General features: G+C 35.3%; 1 protein-coding gene and 1 long non-coding RNA gene across 2 annotated transcripts; one reads left to right on the top strand and one right to left on the bottom strand.

Annotated features, from left to right (window-relative positions):
* LOC142231974 (uncharacterized) lies at nt 1-484 on the top strand. The gene is made up of 2 exons (XR_012720979.1): nt 1-233; nt 291-484. It is a non-coding gene; the product is annotated as an uncharacterized LOC142231974 (long non-coding RNA).
* Nucleotides 485-7,878: 7,394 nt separating this feature from the next.
* Nucleotides 7,879-10,916, bottom strand: Atg9 (autophagy-related protein 9). The gene is made up of 2 exons (XM_075302649.1): nt 8,322-10,916; nt 7,879-8,246 (listed from the first exon to the last, which is right to left on the bottom strand). Exon 1 carries the CDS (start codon nt 10,813-10,815, stop codon nt 8,386-8,388), a length of 2,430 nt encoding a protein of 809 aa, XP_075158764.1. The 5' UTR covers nt 10,816-10,916; the 3' UTR covers nt 7,879-8,246; nt 8,322-8,385.
* Nucleotides 10,917-22,266: the final 11,350 nt, after the last annotated feature.

Here is a 22,266-nt window from a genome sequence, read left to right as displayed (position 1 = left end):
GCATTTCAAAGTTCCATTTCAACCTCATCGTTACCACAGACTCGTAAATGTCACTTCAACCATCATGAAAAGGTACATCAAAAAGTACATGCAAGTAATTTGCCATCCCTACTGTTAAAAAAGCAATTTTTTTTTTGTGAAACGCCAAGCGCAACCAGCTTGTTATATTTTAATTAAATAAAAACGAAAATAAAGTTCTGAAAACATAGATTATACGCTTAAAATTGTGAAAGGTATATTGGTGAACAATTTGGTGATTTTCCAAATGGAATAAAGTGATTGTTTTTCAGATATTTTACAGACACGCTGCCTCCATGGAATAAAAACACTGGTTGATAGACGCAGCAACATGTAACTCGCTACTTGTAACTCAACATCATCATTAATGCCAAAAATTATGTTAAATGTAATGTGATAGTGGTATAAATGTTATATTTTTAAGAATTTGTAAATGTTTAATCAAATTAATAAATATCTAAACAAACGTGTTTTACTCGACCACAATGATTCTTTTACCACTATCTTAAAATGTGCTTTTTCTGATTGTTTGGAGGGTCTCTTATTGGCGTCGTTCTAAATTGATCTATAAAGGCACCTAATAATTGCACTCATGCGAAACCTTTTTGTAGTAACTTGGCGTGGTACAACTTCTCAATAGTGACGGCGCTTTTCCGACGAGTTTTTGATGTCGTATATGATTGTTTTCGACGTAGTGGGGATTCTCAAAAGAGTCCCCAAATTCAAAAAATGTTGGCAGGGTTATTGTTGATTTCCCTGGGGCAGAGTCCGGAAACTCATTATAAAGCCAAGTTTTTGCTTCCACCGTATTTTTTCCCTTCAGAAAACAGTATTTTATCAAAACACGAAATTCCTTTTTTCCATTTCTTTCACAATAACAAAAGTTGCTTCACAAAAGACGCTCTATCTCACAACTAATTTTGACACGAATCATTTGAAGGTTGGTACTATATAAAAATAATATGCAATTAATACTAGCGACGCCATCTATGTGTCAGACCGGGGACTTATCAGCCAACCTATTAACCATAACTTTTGATAGAAGTGTCCAATAAATTTTGACAGGATGTAATTCACATCAATCCGAATAGAAAACAACGAACTACATCAAAACATGCTAAGTTGACTTAACATACTCTGGAGTGAGGTCATCGATACCCTGCCAACATTTTTTGAATTTGGGGACTCTTTTGAGAATCCCCACTACGTCGAAAACAATCATATACGACATCAAAAACTCGTCGGAAAAGCGCCGTCACTATTGAGAAGTTGTACCACGCCAAGTTACTACAAAAATGTTTCGCATGAGTGCAATTATTAGGTGCCTTTATAGATCAATTTAGAACGACGCCAATAAGGGACCCTCCAAACAATCAGAAAAAGTGCATTTTAAGATAGTTGTAAAAGAATCATTGTGGTCGAGTAAAACACGTTTGTTTAGATATTTATTAATTTGATTAAACATTTACAAATTCTTAAAAATATAACATTTATACCACTATCACATTACATTTTACATAATTTTTGGCATTAATGATGATGTTGAGTTACAAGTAGAGAGTTACATGTTGCTGCGTCTATCAACCAGTGTTTTTATTCCATGGAGGCAGCGTGTCTGTAAAATATCTGAAAAACAATCACTTTATTCCATTTGGAAAATCACCAAATTGTTCACCAATATACCTTTCACAATTTTAAGCGTATAATCTATGTTTTCAGAACTTTATTTTCGTTTCTATTTAATTAAAATATAACAAGCTGGTTGCGCTTGGCGTTTCACAAAAAAAAAATGGCTTTTTTAACAGTAGGGATGGCAAATTACTTGCATGTACTTTTTGATGTACCTTTTCATGATGGTTGAAGTGACATTTACGAGTCTGTGGTAGCGATGAGGTTGAAATGGAACTTTGAAATGCTGGCAGGGATGTAACTCGCTACTTGTAACTCAACATCGTCATTAATGCCAAAAATTATGTTAAATGTAATGTGATAGTGGTATAAATGTTATATTTTTAAGAATTTGTAAATGTATAATCAAATTAATAAATATCTAAACAAACGTGTTTTACTCGACCACAATGATTCTTTTACAACTATCTTAAAGTGCACTTTTTCTGATTGTTTGGAGGGTCCCTTATTGGCGTCGTTCTAAATTGATCTATAAAGGCACCTAATAATTGCACTCATGCGAAACATTTTTGTAGTAACTTGGCGTGGTACAACTTCTCAATAGTGACGGCGCTTTTCCGACGAGTTTTTGATGTCGTATATGATTGTTTTCGACGTAGTGGGGATTCTCAAAAGAGTCCCCAAATTCAAAAAATGTTGGCAGGGTATGCACCTCTAGCGAAAAATTTCATTCCCATAAGAAATGCATTGCTATTTATGCTAACGAAATTTTCGGTAGCGTTCAATTTCGTAAGCTGGTACGCACCTCTAATGAAAATAACAGGGTTGTCAAAAGCATATTTTGGCAGCAAACATTTAATTTATTACAATCATTGTGTGCGTAAAAGTTTTAAAAGGTCTGTAAATAATAAACAAATTATTGATGCCGATGTACCAGCATCTGGCAGCCATTGTGTTTATCCCTGATATGATTAACACTTTGCCTCTCATCATCCTAAAAACATGCCCTACATGGACCATCCTCTGCTGCTCCTATTGGCGCAGATGTGCTCTCAATTCTTTTGCCCGCTCGTTTTTCCAAAGACCATCCTGGCTGTCGCCTTGTCAGGGTCACCCCATAGTATTATCGTCGCCATACATCGAACTAGACCCGCATTTCGTCTATTGGCTCTACGTTTTCTAAGTCAGTTCATTTGCCTTTACGTTTCATTTCATTCCGGTATATCCCGGCACCCATATGTGGATATGGTTAAGTAATAGGAACAGGATCTCTGTGACTGAGTCCTCCACATATACGTCCCGTCCTTCGATCCATCGGAACCCATTCTCCTATGACAAACTTACTAGGGTCCGAATGTCACACTCGCCAGCTATGGCCACCTCAAGAATATGACCATGGATTGTAGCGGCATTCGCCATTAAGGTGAGTATTAAGTTCGAGTTTAGCCGCTAAAAACGTCACTTTTTCACGATTACTTTTCTTTAATAATCCATTTTAAGGAATACAAACTTTGTGAAAATTTGCTCTGGGCTATTCCCCATCAAGTTCTAATAAAATTTGCAACAAATACGTATAATTTCATGCATTTTTCTTACTGATTTAGTTTTCACTTTAGCCAAGGCATATTAATTAAAGGTAAAGTCACGAGCAAACGTGTGTACACCCCATGATATTTAGAAAGTCAAACTAAAATGGCAAGTCACTTAAGTTGGCATTTTGTGTATGTGTAGTGTTGTTGTATTGTAATATTTATGTACACAAAGAGTGTAAACAAACCTACTAAACGTAAACAAAGCCTTTGACAAGGTGAATGTCGATATTAGTCACCTGATTGCATGACTTTACCTCTTTAATATGCCTTGCACTTTAGCGATTTTAGCGGCTAAACTCGAATTTAATACTCACCTTTACACACACTGTCTCTCCTATTATCCTTTGATAGTTTTGTTTTGATTACAAACTGAAAAAGTAAATATGGGAAGATTTTTAATTTATTCCAGTGAAAACATATCAATTTTATACGGTGTGAACACAGTATAAAACATATTCTTATGAGTCGTCCAGATTATAAGTTTTTCCGGATGGAATGTCTGTGTGTTGTAAAAAATCTTACAAAGTGGCGAATCTATATGATACCTATAAATAATCAGTAAATGTGTTATCGATCCCATAAACATGCAGCAGTATCGATTATGCCTTCGGACTTAACTTATAATGTGGCCAATATCTGGGATATGTTCGACACGAGCATTACTCTGGACGGCGCATTACATTCTTGGAAGTTTTTTTTTTGCAACATTACGCAAACAGACCTATTATGATATCGATATAAACTACTTGATAATTTCATCATGGTATGCTGCAAAAGCTATCATTTTTGACATTCGTGTAATCGATAAAACGATTTTAACCAAAAAATTGCCGTTAAAATATTTTGATTCTAATTATTTGCTAGTATATTCTAATCTCTTCAAACAAACCAATATATTCAGAGGTAACTGCTGCACATACGTAATGCTGAAAACAAACAATATTCTGGTCTATCTAGTGCCAAATAATTATTTTTATAATAAATTGAAATAACCCACATACCTTCAATGGGAAACTTATCCGATTTACCTAGTCATTGAGCTATAACAAACCTGTGGTACCACAATTGATTGAATAGTATAAAAGAGCCTAAAATAACAGACTTCCACTGTAAATAATCCAACATATCGAATCTAAAAGACCGGATTCCACTTTCATAAAATTTAATGCTACATTTGCATTTAATTTAAAGACATTCGATGGAACCCGACGTACACATGTCTCCGCTCAAAGACCTTGGCTTGATTTTTCCATGTGGCTGGTAAATAATGAACACCATCCAGTATGGTGGTCATGAATTCTTCAGGACATCAGATAAGATTTTAATTGGGTATTAAATTACAGCAGACCAGACCAACAGCCGATAGTAATGTAATTACGGTTAGAACATGTTCCACCTGAAAGACATATTCATCGTATATACCCGTGGCTACAATGACGAGCAACAAGCCTCCGGTGACGAATAGGATATTTCTTGCAAACGAATTTAAATAATGATCGGAGTAACCATAAGCCCTATTCAGTTGGGCATCCAATTCATTCATTCAAATTTTCAAACCGACCTTTATTGATATTTTTATATTCTCCAAAGCATATATTATAAGTGTGTGGTAACTTATGTATATATTTAGGTCATCATTAATAATTGGAAGAGAAGGTGTTCCCCAAACATAGAGCGGCGAAGATCGAGTTGCACTCAGTGATAAGGGAGATGTTATAAAGAGTGTTTCCAGACCGATTATATTTTTTTAAAGTTATATAAGTATTTAGATCAACAATTTTACTTTTCTATGTATTATTATTTTTTTTATTTACATTTATTTTCCCATCTAATTTTTACTTGAAAAACTGTTTTTCTCTGAATGCTTTTGCACATTTTGAGTGTGCAAAAGTTTTCATTTTATTTTCGTTGAGTTTTATTGATTTTATTTTTCTTTCGGCATATAATTGTTCAAAATTTAAATTTTCGCTTAAAACCACTAATTAACGTACTTTCAAAGACTTGCCAAACAAATGTTATCGGAGGTGTTTTTCATGTTAGCCTGATACCGAAACAGGTGATTAACGTCCAAATACATCAATTTCATTTATAAAAAGATTAAGGTACTTGATCAACAAAGTCATTGAAAAGAAAACGCCAGATATAAATCTGTTTCCGTTCGGGCGAATGAACTTTTCCACAGTCTTTAGTACAGATCTGGCTGGGAAAGATAATTCAATTTGGGTTCTTTATGCTAACATATATGATAATCCCCTTTAATCGAATCATCTTTAATTCCACTGTGCAGCATCTCTTCATATAACTACAAGTGTTTTGTAGAAAATCTCTCATAAGGGGGTGGACATCTTCCAAAATTGGACAAAAATTTTCGCGACTGTGTATGTCTATTTCTGAGAGGATACACTCTAGTCACCATATAAACAGATACTACATTTTATTTAATCCATTTGAAAATATATACACGATGTCAGTATAAATATTCAAACATTAGTCTTTATCGGTCAAAAATATTATAAAAGCTCCATATAGACCGGTTCCCAGATTTTATTTCTGGAGCCTCGTGAAGGTGCAAAATTCATTCGATCCGGTTGAAATCTAGTTTTCACTTCAACCCCATATACGCCGATACTCAGCTTAGTCTTCTTCAGCCTTCTGGAGGAGCACATTTGATCCAATCCAGTTGAAAGTTTATACGTGATGTCAGTATAATAATTCAAAAGTAAGTACTCATCGGTCCAAAATTGTATAAAGGTCCTATATAAACCGACACCTAGACTTGACTTATGGAACCTCCTGGAGAAGCAAAGTTCATCCGATCCGGTTGACATTTAGTAGGTGATCTCAGTATAACAGGTTGGCTGATAAGTCCCCGGTCTGACACATAGATGGCGTTGCTAGTATTAAATGCATATAATTTTTATATAGTACCAACCTTCAAATGATTCGTGTCAAAATTTGACGTCTGTAAGTCAATTAGTTTGTGAGATAGAGCGTCTTTTGTGAAGCAACATTTGTTATTGTGAAAAAATTGAAAAAAAGGAATTTCGTGTTTTGATAAAATACTGTTTTCTGAAGGGGAAAAATACGGTGGAAGCAAAAACTTGGCTTGTTAATGAGTTTCCGGACTCTGCCCCAGGGAAATCAACAGTAATTGATTGGTATGCAAAATTCAAGCGTGGTGAAATGAGCACGGAGGACGGTGAACGCAGTGGACGCCCGAAAGAGGTGGTTACCGACGAAAACATAAAAAAAATCCACAAAATGATTTTGAATGACCGTAAAATGAAGGTGATCGAGATAGCAGAGGCCTTAAAGATATCAAAGGAACGTGTTGGTCATATCATTCATAAATATTTGGATATGCGGAAGCTCTGTGCAAAACGGGTGCCGCGCGAGCTCACATTTGACCAATAACAACAACAACGAGTTTATGATTTTGAGCGGTGTTTGCAGCTGTTAACTCGTAATACACCCGAGTTTTTCCGTCGATATGTGACAATGGATGAATGGATCACTACACTCCTGAGTCCAATCGATATTCGGCTGAGTGGACAGCGACCGGTGAACCGTCTCCAGCCCCAGTTTTTTGGGATGCGCATGGAATAATTTTTATCGATTATCTTGAGAAGGGAAAAACCATCAACAGTGACTATTATATGGCGTTATTGGAGCGTTTGAAGGTCGAAATCGCCGCAAAACGGCCCCATATGTTCTACCAAAACAACGCACCGTGCCACAAGTCATTGAGAACGATGGCAAAAATTCATGAATTGGGCTTCGAATTGCTTCCCCACCCACCGTATTCTCCAGATCTGGCCCCCAGCGACTTTTTCTTGTTCTCAGACCTCAAAAAGATGCTCGCAGGGAAACAATTTGGCTGCAATGAAGAGGTGATCGCCGAAACTGAGGGCTATTTTGAGGCAAAACCGAAGGAGTACTACCACAATGGTATCAAAAATTGGAAGGTCGTTATAATCGTTGTATCGCTCTTGAAGGGAAGTATGTTGAATAATAAAAACGAATTTTGACAAAAAATGTGTTTTTCTTTGTTAGGCCGGGGACTTATCAGCCAACCTGTTATGCTCTCTAATAATCATGCAAAAATTGGTCTTTATGGTCTTCATCGGTGTCTCAAATGTGGACACTCTGAAAACCGAACACCTCTAGAAAATGGACAACTTTCTTGAAATGTTTGCTATACTATCACATTAAAATTAACATCTCATAAGTTGCACCTTCTTGACTTCTGTAGCACCCTAGAGAAACGAATTTAAACCAATCCGGTTAAAGTTTGGTATCAGTATATGATCTTTCATAATGGTCCACAACTATATGTAGCCCCATAAAATCTGGTCCGCAGATTTGAATTCTTGAGCGTCATGGGGGACCCAAAAGTTTTGATTTGGCTTTTGAAAGTTACGGGAAGAGAAAATTTCAATTTTATAGATTCGGTTAAAATTGTATATGGATGTCAGTATAAGCCAAGTAATTCGATGGTGGATGACAGTTTTTAGTAAAATTTTGCACGCAATTCATGATGAAGAGGAGGTCATAAGATTCTGCCTGGCACAACTTTCAGCTGTATTTCCTTTTTAATCGGCTCATTTTTCGTAAATGGAAATAATAATACCATACAATATAAATTTAACATTACATTTTATTATTAGTGAAATTTATATATATCGTTAATTCATTTTTCGTTTTTGTTTTTTTTTTTTACATGGTTTCTTTTTTGTTAATTCTTTATTTTAAACACAATAGGGATCTAAGTAGCTGTAATAGTATTTTATGGCATAACCAAATTCAAAAAAAAAATTGTTCCACTCTCTCACTTTGATTGACGATCACAATTATCATCCTCGGTACATAGATTTTAGAGTATAATAAAAAAATATCTACATACTTAACATTAAACGCGCATTGCTATTCCTTAGTCTAAGTAGCCTTCGCTTTTATTTCCGTGTTCTGTAGAAAATGCAATTGTAGCCATTGCTTCTTTCAGGATACCTTGAGTACGTATTTAAAATATTTCTTAGAATTAGATTGAGAATCAAAAAAAAAAGAGTTAATTAAACACCTTACAATTAAATATAACTGCCCCACATTGCGCTCGTTAGACTACGATTTATATCCAAATTTGTTTATGCTATGATCGTAGTCCCAATAAGGGAGTTGTCTCCGCTGCTGCTGAGGTGGACGTTGTGGTTACAATGGTATCCGTTGAGGTACCTGGTCTAGTTACCATGACCTCTTCGTGACCTCCTCCACCCGCGGGTGGCATATTGTCATGTGGCTGTGGTTGAATAAGGGGATTTTCTTGTATTGTTCTGTGATGTACCTCATGCAGATATAAAACACTGAGGCACATATCGGCCACAGTTAAATCATTTGGTTTATCATAACACGTGGATTGTGGTCCATAGAGACTGCAAATAAGCGATTGTGATGGTCCCTGCATGCTACCCTCCATTTTGGAGGCTCCTAGGATTTTTGCATTTTCATCTCTTCGCATGGTCTGCATCATACGATGTGACATGCCCATATTATCATTCATACGTGACTGCTCTCCCAAACCTTGTTGCAACATTTGGTCAAAATAACATTGGCAGTGATTTTGATTTTGACCTGCAGCTCCATCGTTGTGTTGTGTATGCAGTGGATGCAGCAAAGACTTGGCAATCGATGAGTATTCATTGCCAATTGTACCAAAAGATATTAGACTTTCGGTCAAAGGATTGAGGGTGAATTCCTTTTTCTTCAATTTACTCAAATCGTTAAGAGCATTTTGACGTACTCCATTAACAAATTGCATGGCTTCGACAGGCATTTGCCACTCAGGATTGGTTAAGGTGAAGCGTAGCAAAGACAATTCGGTCTTACCATTGTTACCGGCTGTTTGTAGCTTCTCGGCACTGGGTATTTCTGCATGGATCGACGATTCGCCTATTTGCCATTCGGGATTTCCATGTTTACGAACATCCATTTGGGCAAATGAGCAAACGTTACCAACTCCTCGTACTGAGACAGTGAAACTTCTAAAGAATTTCACAATTTGCAAGGCCTTGGGTCTGAAGACAAACAACAGTTGGAAGGGTGTAACAATGGGGCTTAGAATTTCATTTACAAAGTAGCTGGCCTTGAATTGGAAGAAATTACCAAATTCATTACGTACGGCCGAGGTATGGGCTTGATTTTTCCATGTGGCTGGTAAATAATGGACATGAGCCAGTATGGCGGTCATTAATTGTTCAGGACACCAGATAAGATTTTCATTGGGAATTAAGTTGCGGCAGACCAGACCAACGGCCGATAGTAATGTAATTATGGTTAGCACATGTTCCACCTGGAAGACATATTCATCGTATATACCCATGGCTAGAATGACGAGCAACAAGCCTCCGGTGATGAATAGGATATTTCTGGCAATTACCGCCAATAGGGGTGAAGAAAACGAATTCAAATAACGATCGGCGTAATCATAAGCCCTATTCAGTCGGGCATCCAATTCATGATCCAATTCATTGAAATGTCTCAAATACAGACGGCCATAATTTGACCATGTCCTCAAGCCCAATGCTCCTGGTTCCTTCTTTAGAATATTGGCATAGGTGAACGAGAAATACACCAATTGCCATACAAATATCACAGGTGCAAATATGAAATTAGCTATAGCCACCCACAAAATAAGTTTGGACAATCGATTGGCTAGCTCTCTCTCATTGCCACGCACTGAATAGTCATCATGCAGCTGCCAATTGTTTTGAAATGGTGATCCAGGACTACGGAAGAGTATTAAATCAATGTTGAATAATAAACCACGACTCAACGTAACCACCTCGCCCACCACTGGCAGTGTGAATCTTACGGGCAATAGATTCTTATTCATTAAAGCCACCAAATAGTTCTTAAATCTCAATATGCGATGATATATATCCAAATCTGTCAAATGATCCTTGTCGATACACATATGCTGTTCAGCCTGAACCTCACGAACCTTCTTCTTTATCTCATGCCAGGTGACATTATCCAAATTTGCGTCATCAATATGCAATGCGCTGTTGTAGAACTTCTTTATGTCCCAAAACTGCGTAATATGGTACAAGACCTTGATAGTGCGTATTAGAAAATATAAGGCAGCCACAAAGAGCACAACAAAGGTAACCCCTGTGAAACTATCAACACACTCGTCCATTGGTATGATGACATCGTCAATAGTGATTTTGGTGTGATTATCCTTCGGAATGTCTTTGCCAAAGAGTATATCATGATTTATACAATGTACGGAAAAAGTCACCAGCCAGATGACAAAGACAAATTCTATTATCTGGAAAAATTCCTCAAGTACTATGATTACAAAACCATGTTTCTGATGATATTGATACATTCGTGTAAAAAAGGAATCCAAGTCCTCGATATGATTCCATCTTGCTCGATTTATTTCGGGTACTGTGTGCAAAAGAACACCAGTGCTTCTTGGTGTCTCCTCGACATCGTTCGCAGCTTCGTAGTCATGACCTTCAGTCATAATTTTATGCTCTTCATTTAACGTTTTATAATTCACATTCGAATTGGCCATCGAAAATTAACGCAAACACTAACAAATGGTATTCTATTCTATTTTCTTTGTTTTAACTTAAAGAGAGTCAATTGAGTACAATAATAATATGTTTTTATATAAATCATTGGTAAACAGCTGTTGATTTGAATACCCAGCTGGTTACGGTAAAAATTAACGGCGTCATATTTGCGTACACATTGACGGCGTATAGTGTGACGAATCTAAAAATAAGAAGAAACCCGGTTTGGTAAAACGTATTAACTATTCAAGGAAAATTTATTTTAAAGCGACATGCACACTATAAAGAAATTGAAACAAGTATATACGGCCGTAAGTTCGGCCAGGCCGAAGCTTATGTACCCTCCATCATGGATTGCGTAGAAACTTCATCTAAACACTGCCATCCACAATCGAATTACTTAAGTTGCGGTAACGCTTGCCGATGGCAAGGTATCTTAAAACCTCCTAACACCATCTTTTAAATTGTATGTAAGTTCATACGTGGTATATATTAAATCAAAAAAAGATCGATCCAATACGTATATAATTCAGTTTGACAAAGTAGACATAAAATTTTGACAAAATTTTCTACAGAAATAAAATTTTAACAAAATTTTCTATAGAAATAAAATTTTTAAAAAATTTTCTATAGAAATAAAAATTTTGACAAATTTTTCTATAGAAAAAAAATGTTGACAAAAATTTCTACAGAAATAAAATTTTAACAAAATTTTCTATAGAAATAAACGTTTGACAAAATTTTCTATAGAAATAAAATCTTGGTAGACTATTTTTGGCTCGAGTGGCAACCATGATTATGAACCGAATAAAATTTGAACAAAATTTTCTATAGAAATAAAATTTTGACAAAATTTTTTATAGAAATAAAATTTTGACAATGATGAAAATTTTATTATGAACCGAATAAAATTTTAACAAAATTTTCTCTAGAAATAAAATTTTGACAAAATTTTCTATAGAAATAAAATTTTGACAAAATTTTCTATAGAAATAAAATTTTGGTAGATTATTTCTGGCTCTAGTGGTAACCATGATTATGAACCGATATGGACCAATTTTTGTGTGATTGGACCAATTTTGGTATGGTTGTTAGCGACCATATACTAACACCACGTGCCTAATTTGAACCGGATCGGATGAATTTTGCTTCTCCAAGAGGCTCCGGATGTCAAATCTGGAGAATGTTTTATATGGGGGCTATATATAATTATGGACCGATATGGACCAATTTTTGCACAGTTGTTAGAGACCATATACCAATACCATGTACCAAATTTCAGCCGGATCGGATGCAATTTGCTCCTCTTTTAGGCTTCGCAAGCCAAATCTGGGGATCGGTTTATATGGGGGCTATATATAATTATGGACCGATGTGGACCAGTTTTTGCATGGTTGTTAGAGACCATATACCAACATCATGTACCAAATTTCAGCCGGATCGGATGCAATTTGCTCCTCTTTTAGGCTTCGCAAGCCAAATCTGGAGATCGGTTTATATGGGGTCTATATATAATTATGGACCGATGTGTACCTATTTTTGCATGGTTGTTAGAGACCATATACCAACATCGTGTACCAAATTTCAGCCGGATCGGATGAAATTTGCTTCTCTTTGAGGCTCCGCAAGCCAAATCTGGGGATCGGTTTATATGGGGGCTATATATAATTATGGACCGATGTGGACCAGTTTTTGCATGGTTGTTAGAGACCATATACCAACATCGTGTACCAAATTTCAGCCGGATCGGATGAAATTTGCTTCTCTTTGAGGCTCCGCAAGCCAAATCTGGGGATCGGTTTATATGGGGGCTATATATAATTATGGACCGATGTGGACCAGTTTTTGCATGGTTGTTAGAGACCATATACCAACATCATGTACCAAATTTCAGCCGGATCGGATGAAATTTTCTTCTCTTTGAGGCTCCGCAAGCCAAATCTGGGGATCGGTTTATATGGGGGCTATATATAATTATGGACCGATGTGAACCAATTTTTGCATGGTTGTAAGAGACCATATACCAACACCATGTACCCAATTTCAGCCGGATCGGATGAAATTTGCTTCTCTTTTAGGCTCCGCAAGCCAAATCTGGGGATCGGTTTATATGGGGGCTATATATAATTATGGACCGATGTGGACCAATTTTTGCATGGTTGTTAGAGACCATATACCAACACCATATACCAAATTTCAGCCGGATCGGATGAAATATGCTTCTGTTAGAGGCTCCACAAGCCAAATCTGAGGGTCCCTTTATATGGGGGCTATACGTAAAAGTGGACCGATATGGCCCATTTTCAATACCATCCGACCTACATCGATAACAACTACTTGTGCCAAGTTTCAAGTCGATAGCTTGTTTCGTTCGGAAGTTAGCGTGATTTCAACAGACGGACGGACGGACGGACGGACATGCTTAGATCGACTCAGAATTTCACCACGACCCAGAATATATATACTTTATGGGGTCTTAGAGCAATATTTCGATGTGTTACAAACGGAATGACAAAGTTAATATACCCCCATCCTATGATGGAGGGTATAAAAATGAGATTTTCAATAACGTACATCCAAAGAAATTTGTTAGTATGGACAGTAGAAAATTCTGCTAAAACAGCAGAAAGTCTGCTTAAAAAGGGAGAGCACTGAACACAATTAAAACAATATTTTATTCATCAAATATTTGCTCAAAAATCTGAATAATTATCAAATTGAGGTATAACTGCAAACAAAATATTTGCTGATCGTATTTAGGAGCTTGTAAGAATATTACAGTGCAAAAATATACCAAAAACTACTTTTGGTTCTTAAATATGCTTTGGGGACAAATGTATAACATAAATATTTTATAATTTGTTGTTCGTTAGCCCCTGAAGTACAAAAACATAACAGCAGACATCGAATGCTGTTTTTAGCAGATTTTTGAGTGGTGTAAAATAAGGAGCAAAGAAAAAAAACCTACCCATGACTCATTTGAAATATGGATTACTTGAAAATATCCACTTCAGGGTTCCTCTTAGGACATTGCGTAGTAGTGATTTGTTTCATATACCCCGTCTTAGGACTAATTATGGTTCCAATGAACAAATGAGTCGTGCATTGGCTGAATTTAATAATATCTTCAATGAGGATATTGATATATTTGATAAATTTTTTAATATTCTAGATTTAATATATTTTTAGTTTTAAGTAGTCTTTAAGGAATGTTATATTTCCATAGACTTAAATAAATAAACAACTGAATGTTATGGCCGGCTTTATTTTTTGATTTTCGCGCTAAAATTTTCACATTTGTCTTATTAAAATAATTAATTCTACTCTACAGAACTACTACCCTGCCAGCATTTCAATGTTCCATTTCATCCTCATCGCTACCACAGACTCGTAAGTGACACTGCAACAATCGCCAACTGTGATAGTATTTTGCCATCACTATTCGCATGAAAGTATTTTGCCATCACTATTGTCACAAGAGCCATTTTATATTTTGCGAAACACCAAGCGAAACTGGCTTATTATAATTTATTTCAATGAAAACGAAAATAAAGTGCTGAAAACATAGTTATTACGCTTAAAATTGTTAAAAGTAAATTGGTGAACAATTTTTGACTTTCCAAATGGAATAAAGTGATAGTTTTTCAAATATTTTCCAGACACGCTGCCTCCTTTGGGAATAAAAGTACTGGCTGATAGACGCTACAACATTTAACTTACAACTTGTAACTCAACATCAAACTCTTATTAATGCATAAAAATGTGTTAAATGTGATGTGATAGCCGTATAAATGTTATATTTATGAGAATTTATAAATGTTTCATAAAATTAATAAACATCTAAACAATCGTGTTTTACATGACCACAATGATTCTTTTACAACTATCTTAAAATGCACTTTGTCTGATTGTTTGAAGGGGCTCTTATTGGCGTCCTTCTAAATGTATCCAGAAGGGCTCCTAATAATTGCACTCATGCGATACTTTTTTGTAGTAACTTGGCGTGGTACAACTTCTCAATAGTGACGGCGCTTTTCCGAAGAGTTTTGGATATCGTATACGACTGTTTTCGACGTAGTGGGGATTCACTGAAGCGCCCCCAAATTCAAAAAATGTTGGCAGGGTAGGAATGTGCTCGTTTTCATCTATATTTTAAAATATTTGAATAAACGTTTTTGGTGGAAAAACGTTTCGTAAAGTTTCTCTAAGAAAAGTTTAAAATTTCTCAACGGCAAAACTATAGGTGTTTTAAATCGACAAGGTCTGGGTTCGAATCACGGTTGCCACAGTTGGTACAATTCTACCAAAAATGATAGATTTTTTACTGTTTGGTAGATTGGTAGAATTATTGATTAAATTTTTTTATAGAAATAAAAACCAAATTTCCAAAAAAACACAAACAATTTTGGCAAAAACTGTTAAAAAAACATACAATAGCGGTAAAATTTTCTATAGAAATGAAATTTTGACATTTTTTGACTAAATTTTCTATAAAAATAAAATTTTCGTTTTTGTTTTTTATTGTTGGTTTGTACTTCAATCATATTTGTTGCTTTGATCTCAGCTTTAAAACCAGTGCGTTGAGTAAACTAAAAGAGTAGCTTAACCAACAGAGGAAAGTAATGTTTGTTAAATTTATCTGGGCAAAGCCCTATAGACTGCAAGATGGTTGGATGGACTCACGTTTCGGAATTACCACATTCCTCATCAGCATCCTCTACTTGCAGCAAAACTATCAACAATAAATTCGGGTAGTTCACTAAACCCAAAGTAAACCACACTCGAACCCTCCGAAAAAAGGTTTATGATAGTTGGCCTTTGCCTAAATATTTTTTTGATAAAATTTTCTATAGAAATAAAATTTTGCAAAAATTTTCTATAGAAATAAAATTTTGACCTCTGTGGTCATATGAGTCTAAATCGGACGAAAGATATATATGGGAGCTATATCTAAATCTGAACCGATTTGGCTGATATTTTGCAAGCTTTTCGAGGCTCATAAAATATTCGGATGTACGGAATTTGAAGAACATCGGTTGATGAACACGCCAATTATGACCAGATCGGGGAAAAATATAACAGGTTGGCTGATAAGTCCCCAGTCTGACACATAGATGGCGTCGCTAGTATTAAATGCATATTATTTTTATATAGTACCAACCTTCAAATGATTCATGTCAAAATTTGACGTCTGTAAGTCAATTAGTTTGTGAGATAGTGCGTCTTTTGTGAAGCAACTTTTGTTATTGTAAAAAAAATGGAAAAAAAAGGAATTTCGAGTTTTGATTAAATACTGTTTTCTGAAGGGAAAACATACGGTGGAAGCAAAAACTTGGCTTGATAATGAGTTTCCGGACTCTGCCCCAGGGAAATCAATAATAATTGATTGGTATGCAAAATTCAAGCGTGGTGAAATGGGCGAGGAGGACGGTGAATGGTGAACGCAGTGGACGCCCGAAAGAGGTGGTTACCGACGAAAACATAAAAAAATACACAAAATGATTTTGAATGACCGTAAAATGAAGTTGATCGAGATAGCAGAAGCCTTAAAGATATCAAAGGAACGTGTTGGTCATATCATTCATCAATATTTGGATATGCGGAAGCTCTGTGCAAAATGTGTGTCGCGCGAGCTCACATTTGACCAAAACCAACAATGTGTTGATGATTCTGAGCGGTGTTTGAAGCTGTTAACTCGTAATACACCCGAGTTTTTCCGTCGATATGTGACAATGGATGAAACATGGCTCCATCACTACACTCCTGAGTCCAATCGACAGTCGGCTGAGTGGACAGCGACCGGTGAACCGTCTTCGAAGCGTGGAAAGACTTAAAAGTCCGCTGGCAAAGTAATGGCCTCTGTTTTTTGGGATGCGCATGGATTAATTTGTATCGATTATCTTGAGAAGGGAAAAACCATCAACAGTGATCATTATATGGAGTTATTGGAGCGTTTGAAGATCGAAATCGCGACAAAACGGCCCCATATGAAGAAGAAAAAAGTGTTGTTCCACCATGACAACGCACCGTGCCACAAGTCATTGAGAACGATGGCAAAAATTCATGAATTGGGCTTCGAATTGCTTCCCCAGATCTTCCCCAGATCTTCTCCAGATCTGGCCCCCAGCGACTTTTTCTTGTTCCCAGACCTCAAAAGGATGCTCGCAGGGAAAAAAATTGGCTGCAATGAAGAGGTGATCGCCGAAACTGAGGCCTATTTTGAGGCAAAACCGAAGGAGTACTAACAAAATGGTATCAAGAAATTAGAAGGTCGTTATAATCGTTGTATCGCTCTTGAAGGGAACTATGTTGAATAATAAAAACGAATTAAAAAAAAAGTTTTTTTTGTTGTTAGACTGGGGACTTATCAGCCAACCTGTTATATCTAAATCTGAACCAATTTTTTCCAAAATCAATAGCGATTGTCTCTGTCCCAGAAAACGACCCTATGCCAAATTTGATAACGATCGGACTTAAACTGCTACCTGTACTTTGCACACAAAAATACATGAATAGACGGACGGACGGACATACAGACGGACATTGCTAAATCGACTCAGAATTCAATTCTAAGACGATCGGTATACTAAACGATGGGTCTCAGACCTTTCCTTCGTGGCGTTATATACAAATGCACAAACTTATTATACCCTGTACCACAGCAATGGTGAAGGGTATAATAACAGACGACGTTAGGTATTACAGCAAACTGTTAGTGCTTTACCTTTTTCAGCAGAGTTTTTTGCAATGTCTAATTGCAAATTTGGATGCAAATTAGCTATTTTTATCGGCTCGTTTACAATAAATCCTATTTTACTACTCGCCAGAATATGGAGTATAAAAAATATGCAATATCACATTATCCACTGAAAATTATTTTCTTGGAATGTAGGTACACTTCAGCGTATTTGCCTTGATTATATCTAATTAAATTGCTTAAGACATATCAGCACTTTTGCTGACCTGTTGCCAGCACGATTTCGACGTCATACGTCGTCGTTTTTTGATAATTACGTTCTACGAATGTTATTTTAATTAAATTTTGATCGCCAATAAATGATATGGACGAAAATATCACTACTTCAAAACCCATTCGCTATAAAAAAAATGGTGAATAACCATAATAAATAAATAAAATTATAAAATGTTTCTATAAAATTTGTTTTTGTTTATGAATAACCTAAAGGGGTATAACCACAAAAGTATTATCTCGTAAAGGTATACGATTTTGCAAAAGAACTGCGCAATACGGAAATAATATCAACCATAGGGGTGGTCAATATATTTTTATTTATTTATGTTCAATTCTCTGCAATTATTAAGAATGATTTTCCTAATTAATTTGGCGAAATATATTAAAGCACATTGACCCCTACATTTTTTGATAAATTTCGAATGTAATATTTTGATTTGGGTTTATGGGTTTTGAAAATATTGAGAACTAGTCCATAATAACATAATATCCCTACACAGAGAAAAAAAGCTTACTCAGTTCTAAAGATTTTGTCTTCAATTTTTTGGTATTGATTCTGAGTCAAAAAAGCGTAGAATCATAAAAAATTATATACAGAATATATAAAAATTCTAATTTACTTAAAAAAAATTAAGTTCTTTAATAAATATATTAACCGCACTTAAATTCTCGAATTTAAACTGAACTTAAAGTAGTATAAATTATGGCATTTTTAGCTTTTTACATAACCAAGGATTCCTACAATAATTTGAGCTTACGAATGTGAATGAGTCAATACCAAACTTTTTTTTTCGAGCATCGTGACTTATTTGTGAGAAAAAGGAGCATTAGAAAAGCAAACATTTTGATCGTAAATCATCGACGTAGCATCAAAACTCTTCGGCATACGAAATTTTTCTACTGTATGTCTCTAGTAAATGGGCTTTAATAAACAAAAATTGGGGGGGGGGGGGTTTCCGCACACAGAAATAAAATTTTCTGATTCAATCACGAAATTAATTGATCCAATTAATTTTTTAATTGAAATTTCTGCAATTACAGAAATAATAGTATCAATTAAAAAATTAATTGATACAATTAAAAAATTAATTGATACAATTAACAAGTATATACAGCACTAAGTTCGGCCGGGCCGAATCTTAAATACCCACCACCATGAACCAAATATTAGGGTTTCCTTTGAAATTTCAGGAGGGCTTGAGGACACTTCCCCAAAATAAATTTAAAGATTTCACCTATGAGGATTATATCGGATCCTGGATTTATAAGAACCATTTTTGTTTGAGTTTTAGAGGAATCATTAACATCTCTTCTAAGTGTGCAAGAAAATTATAAAATAACGTCTTGATTTGAAATTTTAAATCTGTAGAAGTAAAATCTGGAAATTTTACATTGAGTTTCAAGCAATTTTCATGATCAGTGCGCCTTCTACACCCTCAAGAAGTGAAGTCGCTCTATACGGAGGCATTACCAAATGGACCGATAAAAACTTAATCCGATACACGTTTTTGTGAGCCTAAAATACCAGAATATTTACAATTTCAGGCAAATCAGATAAAAACTACGGTTTATAGAAACCCAAGGAGTTAAATCGGGAGATCGTTCTTATGAAGGCTTTACTAAAATATGGACCGATACTCACCTTTTTCGGCACACCTCTTTATGACCCGAAAATACCTCTAGATTTCCAATTTCAGGCAAATAGGATAAAAACTTCGGATTCTAGAAGCCCAATAAGTAAAATCGGGAAATCGGTCTATACCAAAATATGGACCGATACTTACCATTTTCGGCACACCTCTTTATGGTAAAAAAATACCTCTAGATTTCAAGTTTCAGGCAAATTGGATAAAAACTACGGTTTCTATAAGCCCAATAAGTAAAATCGGGAGGTCGTTTTATATGGGGACCATACCAAAACAGGGACGATACTCACAATTTTTGGCACACGCATTTGCGGTCCTACAATACCTCTAGATTTCCAATTTCAGGTAAATTGAATAAAAACTGCGTTTTCTATAAGCCCAAGAAGTAAAATCGGGAGATCGGTCTATATGGGGGCTATACCAAAATATGGACCGATACTCACAATTTTTGGCACACGTTTTTGTGGTACTACAATACCTCCAGATTTCCAATTTCAGGTAAATTGAATAAAAACTGCGGTTTCTATAAGCCCAAGAAGAAAAATCGGGAGATCGGTCTATATGGGGGCTATACCAAAACATGGACCGATACTCACCATTTTTGGCACATCTCTTTATGGTCATAAAATACCTCTAGATTTTAAATTTCAGGCAAATTGGATAAAAACTACGATTTCTATAAGCCCAAGACCCCAAATCGGGAGGTAGGTTTATATGGGGACTATATCAAAACCTGGACCGATATAGCCCATCTTCGAACTTGACCTGCCTGCAGACAAAAGACGAGTTTGTGCAAAATTTCAGCACGATTGCTTCATTATTGAAGACTGTAGCGTGATTACAACAGACAGACAGACAGACAGACAGACGGACAGACGGACATCGTTATATCGTCTTAGAATTTCTCCCTGATCAGGAATATATATACTTTATATAGTCGGAAATCGATATTTCGATGCGTTACAAACGGAATGACAAACTTATTATACCCCCGTCACCATTCTATGGTGGTGGGTATAAAAAATTGATTGATACTATTAATTTTTGTTTCAATTAAACAATTTGTTGATTCATTTAAATGTTTAATTGAATATTTTTTAAAACTCAATTAAAATTTTAATTGGAAAATTTGTTGTGAAATTTTTTTCTGTGCGTATTCTTTTATGAATTTTTCTCACACTTCGATACCCAGTAAAAAAATTTGGAAGTTCTTCCAAAGACCCAACTTTAAAAGCACTATCCTCTGGAAGCACTCCCAATGATGTTCTTTATTTTAACTACTCAGAAAGTTCTTTTCATTCAATTTTTTATAACATGCTTTTTTCATACTTTTACCCCATTTTCAGGAAGCTCCATAAGTGCTACGTTAGCTAACGAACTTTTAAACCGTACTATGGACATGTCCGTCATCATGTCTATATATTCCATATGTCAGTTAAGAACTTAACTGCTAAAAAATTTTCAGTTAAAGTTAACCGGAGAGAAGATATTTCGATTTTACTTTCTGTTAACTGGGAGTTAAATTCTAACGGAGATACATGAAAATGACCGTTAATGGGTAATCATTTAAATTTTGTTGAAAAAAATTCTAAATCCAATCTGAAAAAATTTTGCATTTTTGAAAATATTTGAGGTCAAACGTTTCAGACAAGCGTTAGAATCCATTAAAAATTATAAAAAAATTATAAAAAGTATTTATTTGACAAAATATCACAGAATTTTTTTAATTTATATCCAAAACATTGAATTCGGATCACACCTAAAGAAGTGATGCAAATTCAGTGCAACAGCTGTTAAAATGGAGGACTTCCTATGACAAGCCCGCTTCATCGCTTCTACGTCAATTTTGCACCGCTTCCGGATATATAAAATATAAATAAAATATATAAAAATTCTAATTCTAATTCTATTTGGTCAAATTCTCAAAATAAACTTATCCCTGCCAGCATTTCAATATTTCATTTCGTCCTCATCGCTACCACAGACTAAACACTACAACAGTCACCAACTGTGATGGGGAAAACGTATCAAAAAGTGCGAAATGTACATGAAAGTATTTTGCCATCACTATTGTCACAAGAGCCATTTTATATTTTGTGAAACACTAAACGCCACTAGCTTATTATAAATTATTTAAATAAAATCGAAAATGAAGTGCCGAAAACATAGTTATTACGCTTAAAATTGTGAAATGTATATTGATGACAAATTTTCGACTTTCCAAATGGATTATTTAAAAAATAAAATTTTGACAACATTTTCTATAGAAGTAAAATTTGGAGAAAATTTTCTATAGAAATAAAATCTTAACAAAACTTTCTATAGAAATAAAATTTTGACAAAATTTTCCATAAAAATAAAATTTTGACAAAATTTTCTATAGAAATAAAATTTTGGTAGATTATTTTTGACTCGAGTGGCAACCATGATTATAAACCGATATGAACCAATTTTAGTGTGGTTAGGGATCGGCTATATATAACTATAGACCTATATGGACAAATTTTGGCATGGTTATTAGCGGCCATATACTAACACCACGTTGCAAATTTCAACCGGATCGAATGAATTTTACTTCTCCAAGAGGCTCCGGAAATCAAATCTGGGGAACGGTTTATATGAGGGCTATATATAATTATGGACCGATATGGACCAATTCTTGCGTGTTTGTTAGAGACCACATACTAACACCACGCTCCAAATTTCAACCGGATCGGATGAATTTTGCTCCTCCAAGAGGCTCCGGAGGTCAAATCTGGGGATCGGTTTATATGGGGGCTATATATAATTATGGACCTTTATGGACCAATTTTTGCATGGTTGTTAGAGAC

The sequence above is a fragment of the Haematobia irritans genome, chromosome 3 (assembly GCF_050003625.1).
Source record: "Haematobia irritans isolate KBUSLIRL chromosome 3, ASM5000362v1, whole genome shotgun sequence".
Lineage (NCBI taxonomy): Eukaryota > Metazoa > Arthropoda > Insecta > Diptera > Muscidae > Haematobia > Haematobia irritans.
The sequence above is the reverse complement of the archived record's forward strand: the minus strand, read 5'-3'. Positions and strand labels throughout refer to the sequence as shown.

Coding starts and splice junctions, on each gene's coding strand:
- Atg9 (XM_075302649.1), bottom strand. CDS start 10,815: ATGGCCAATTCGAATGTGAATTATAAAACGTTAAATGAAGAGCATAAA.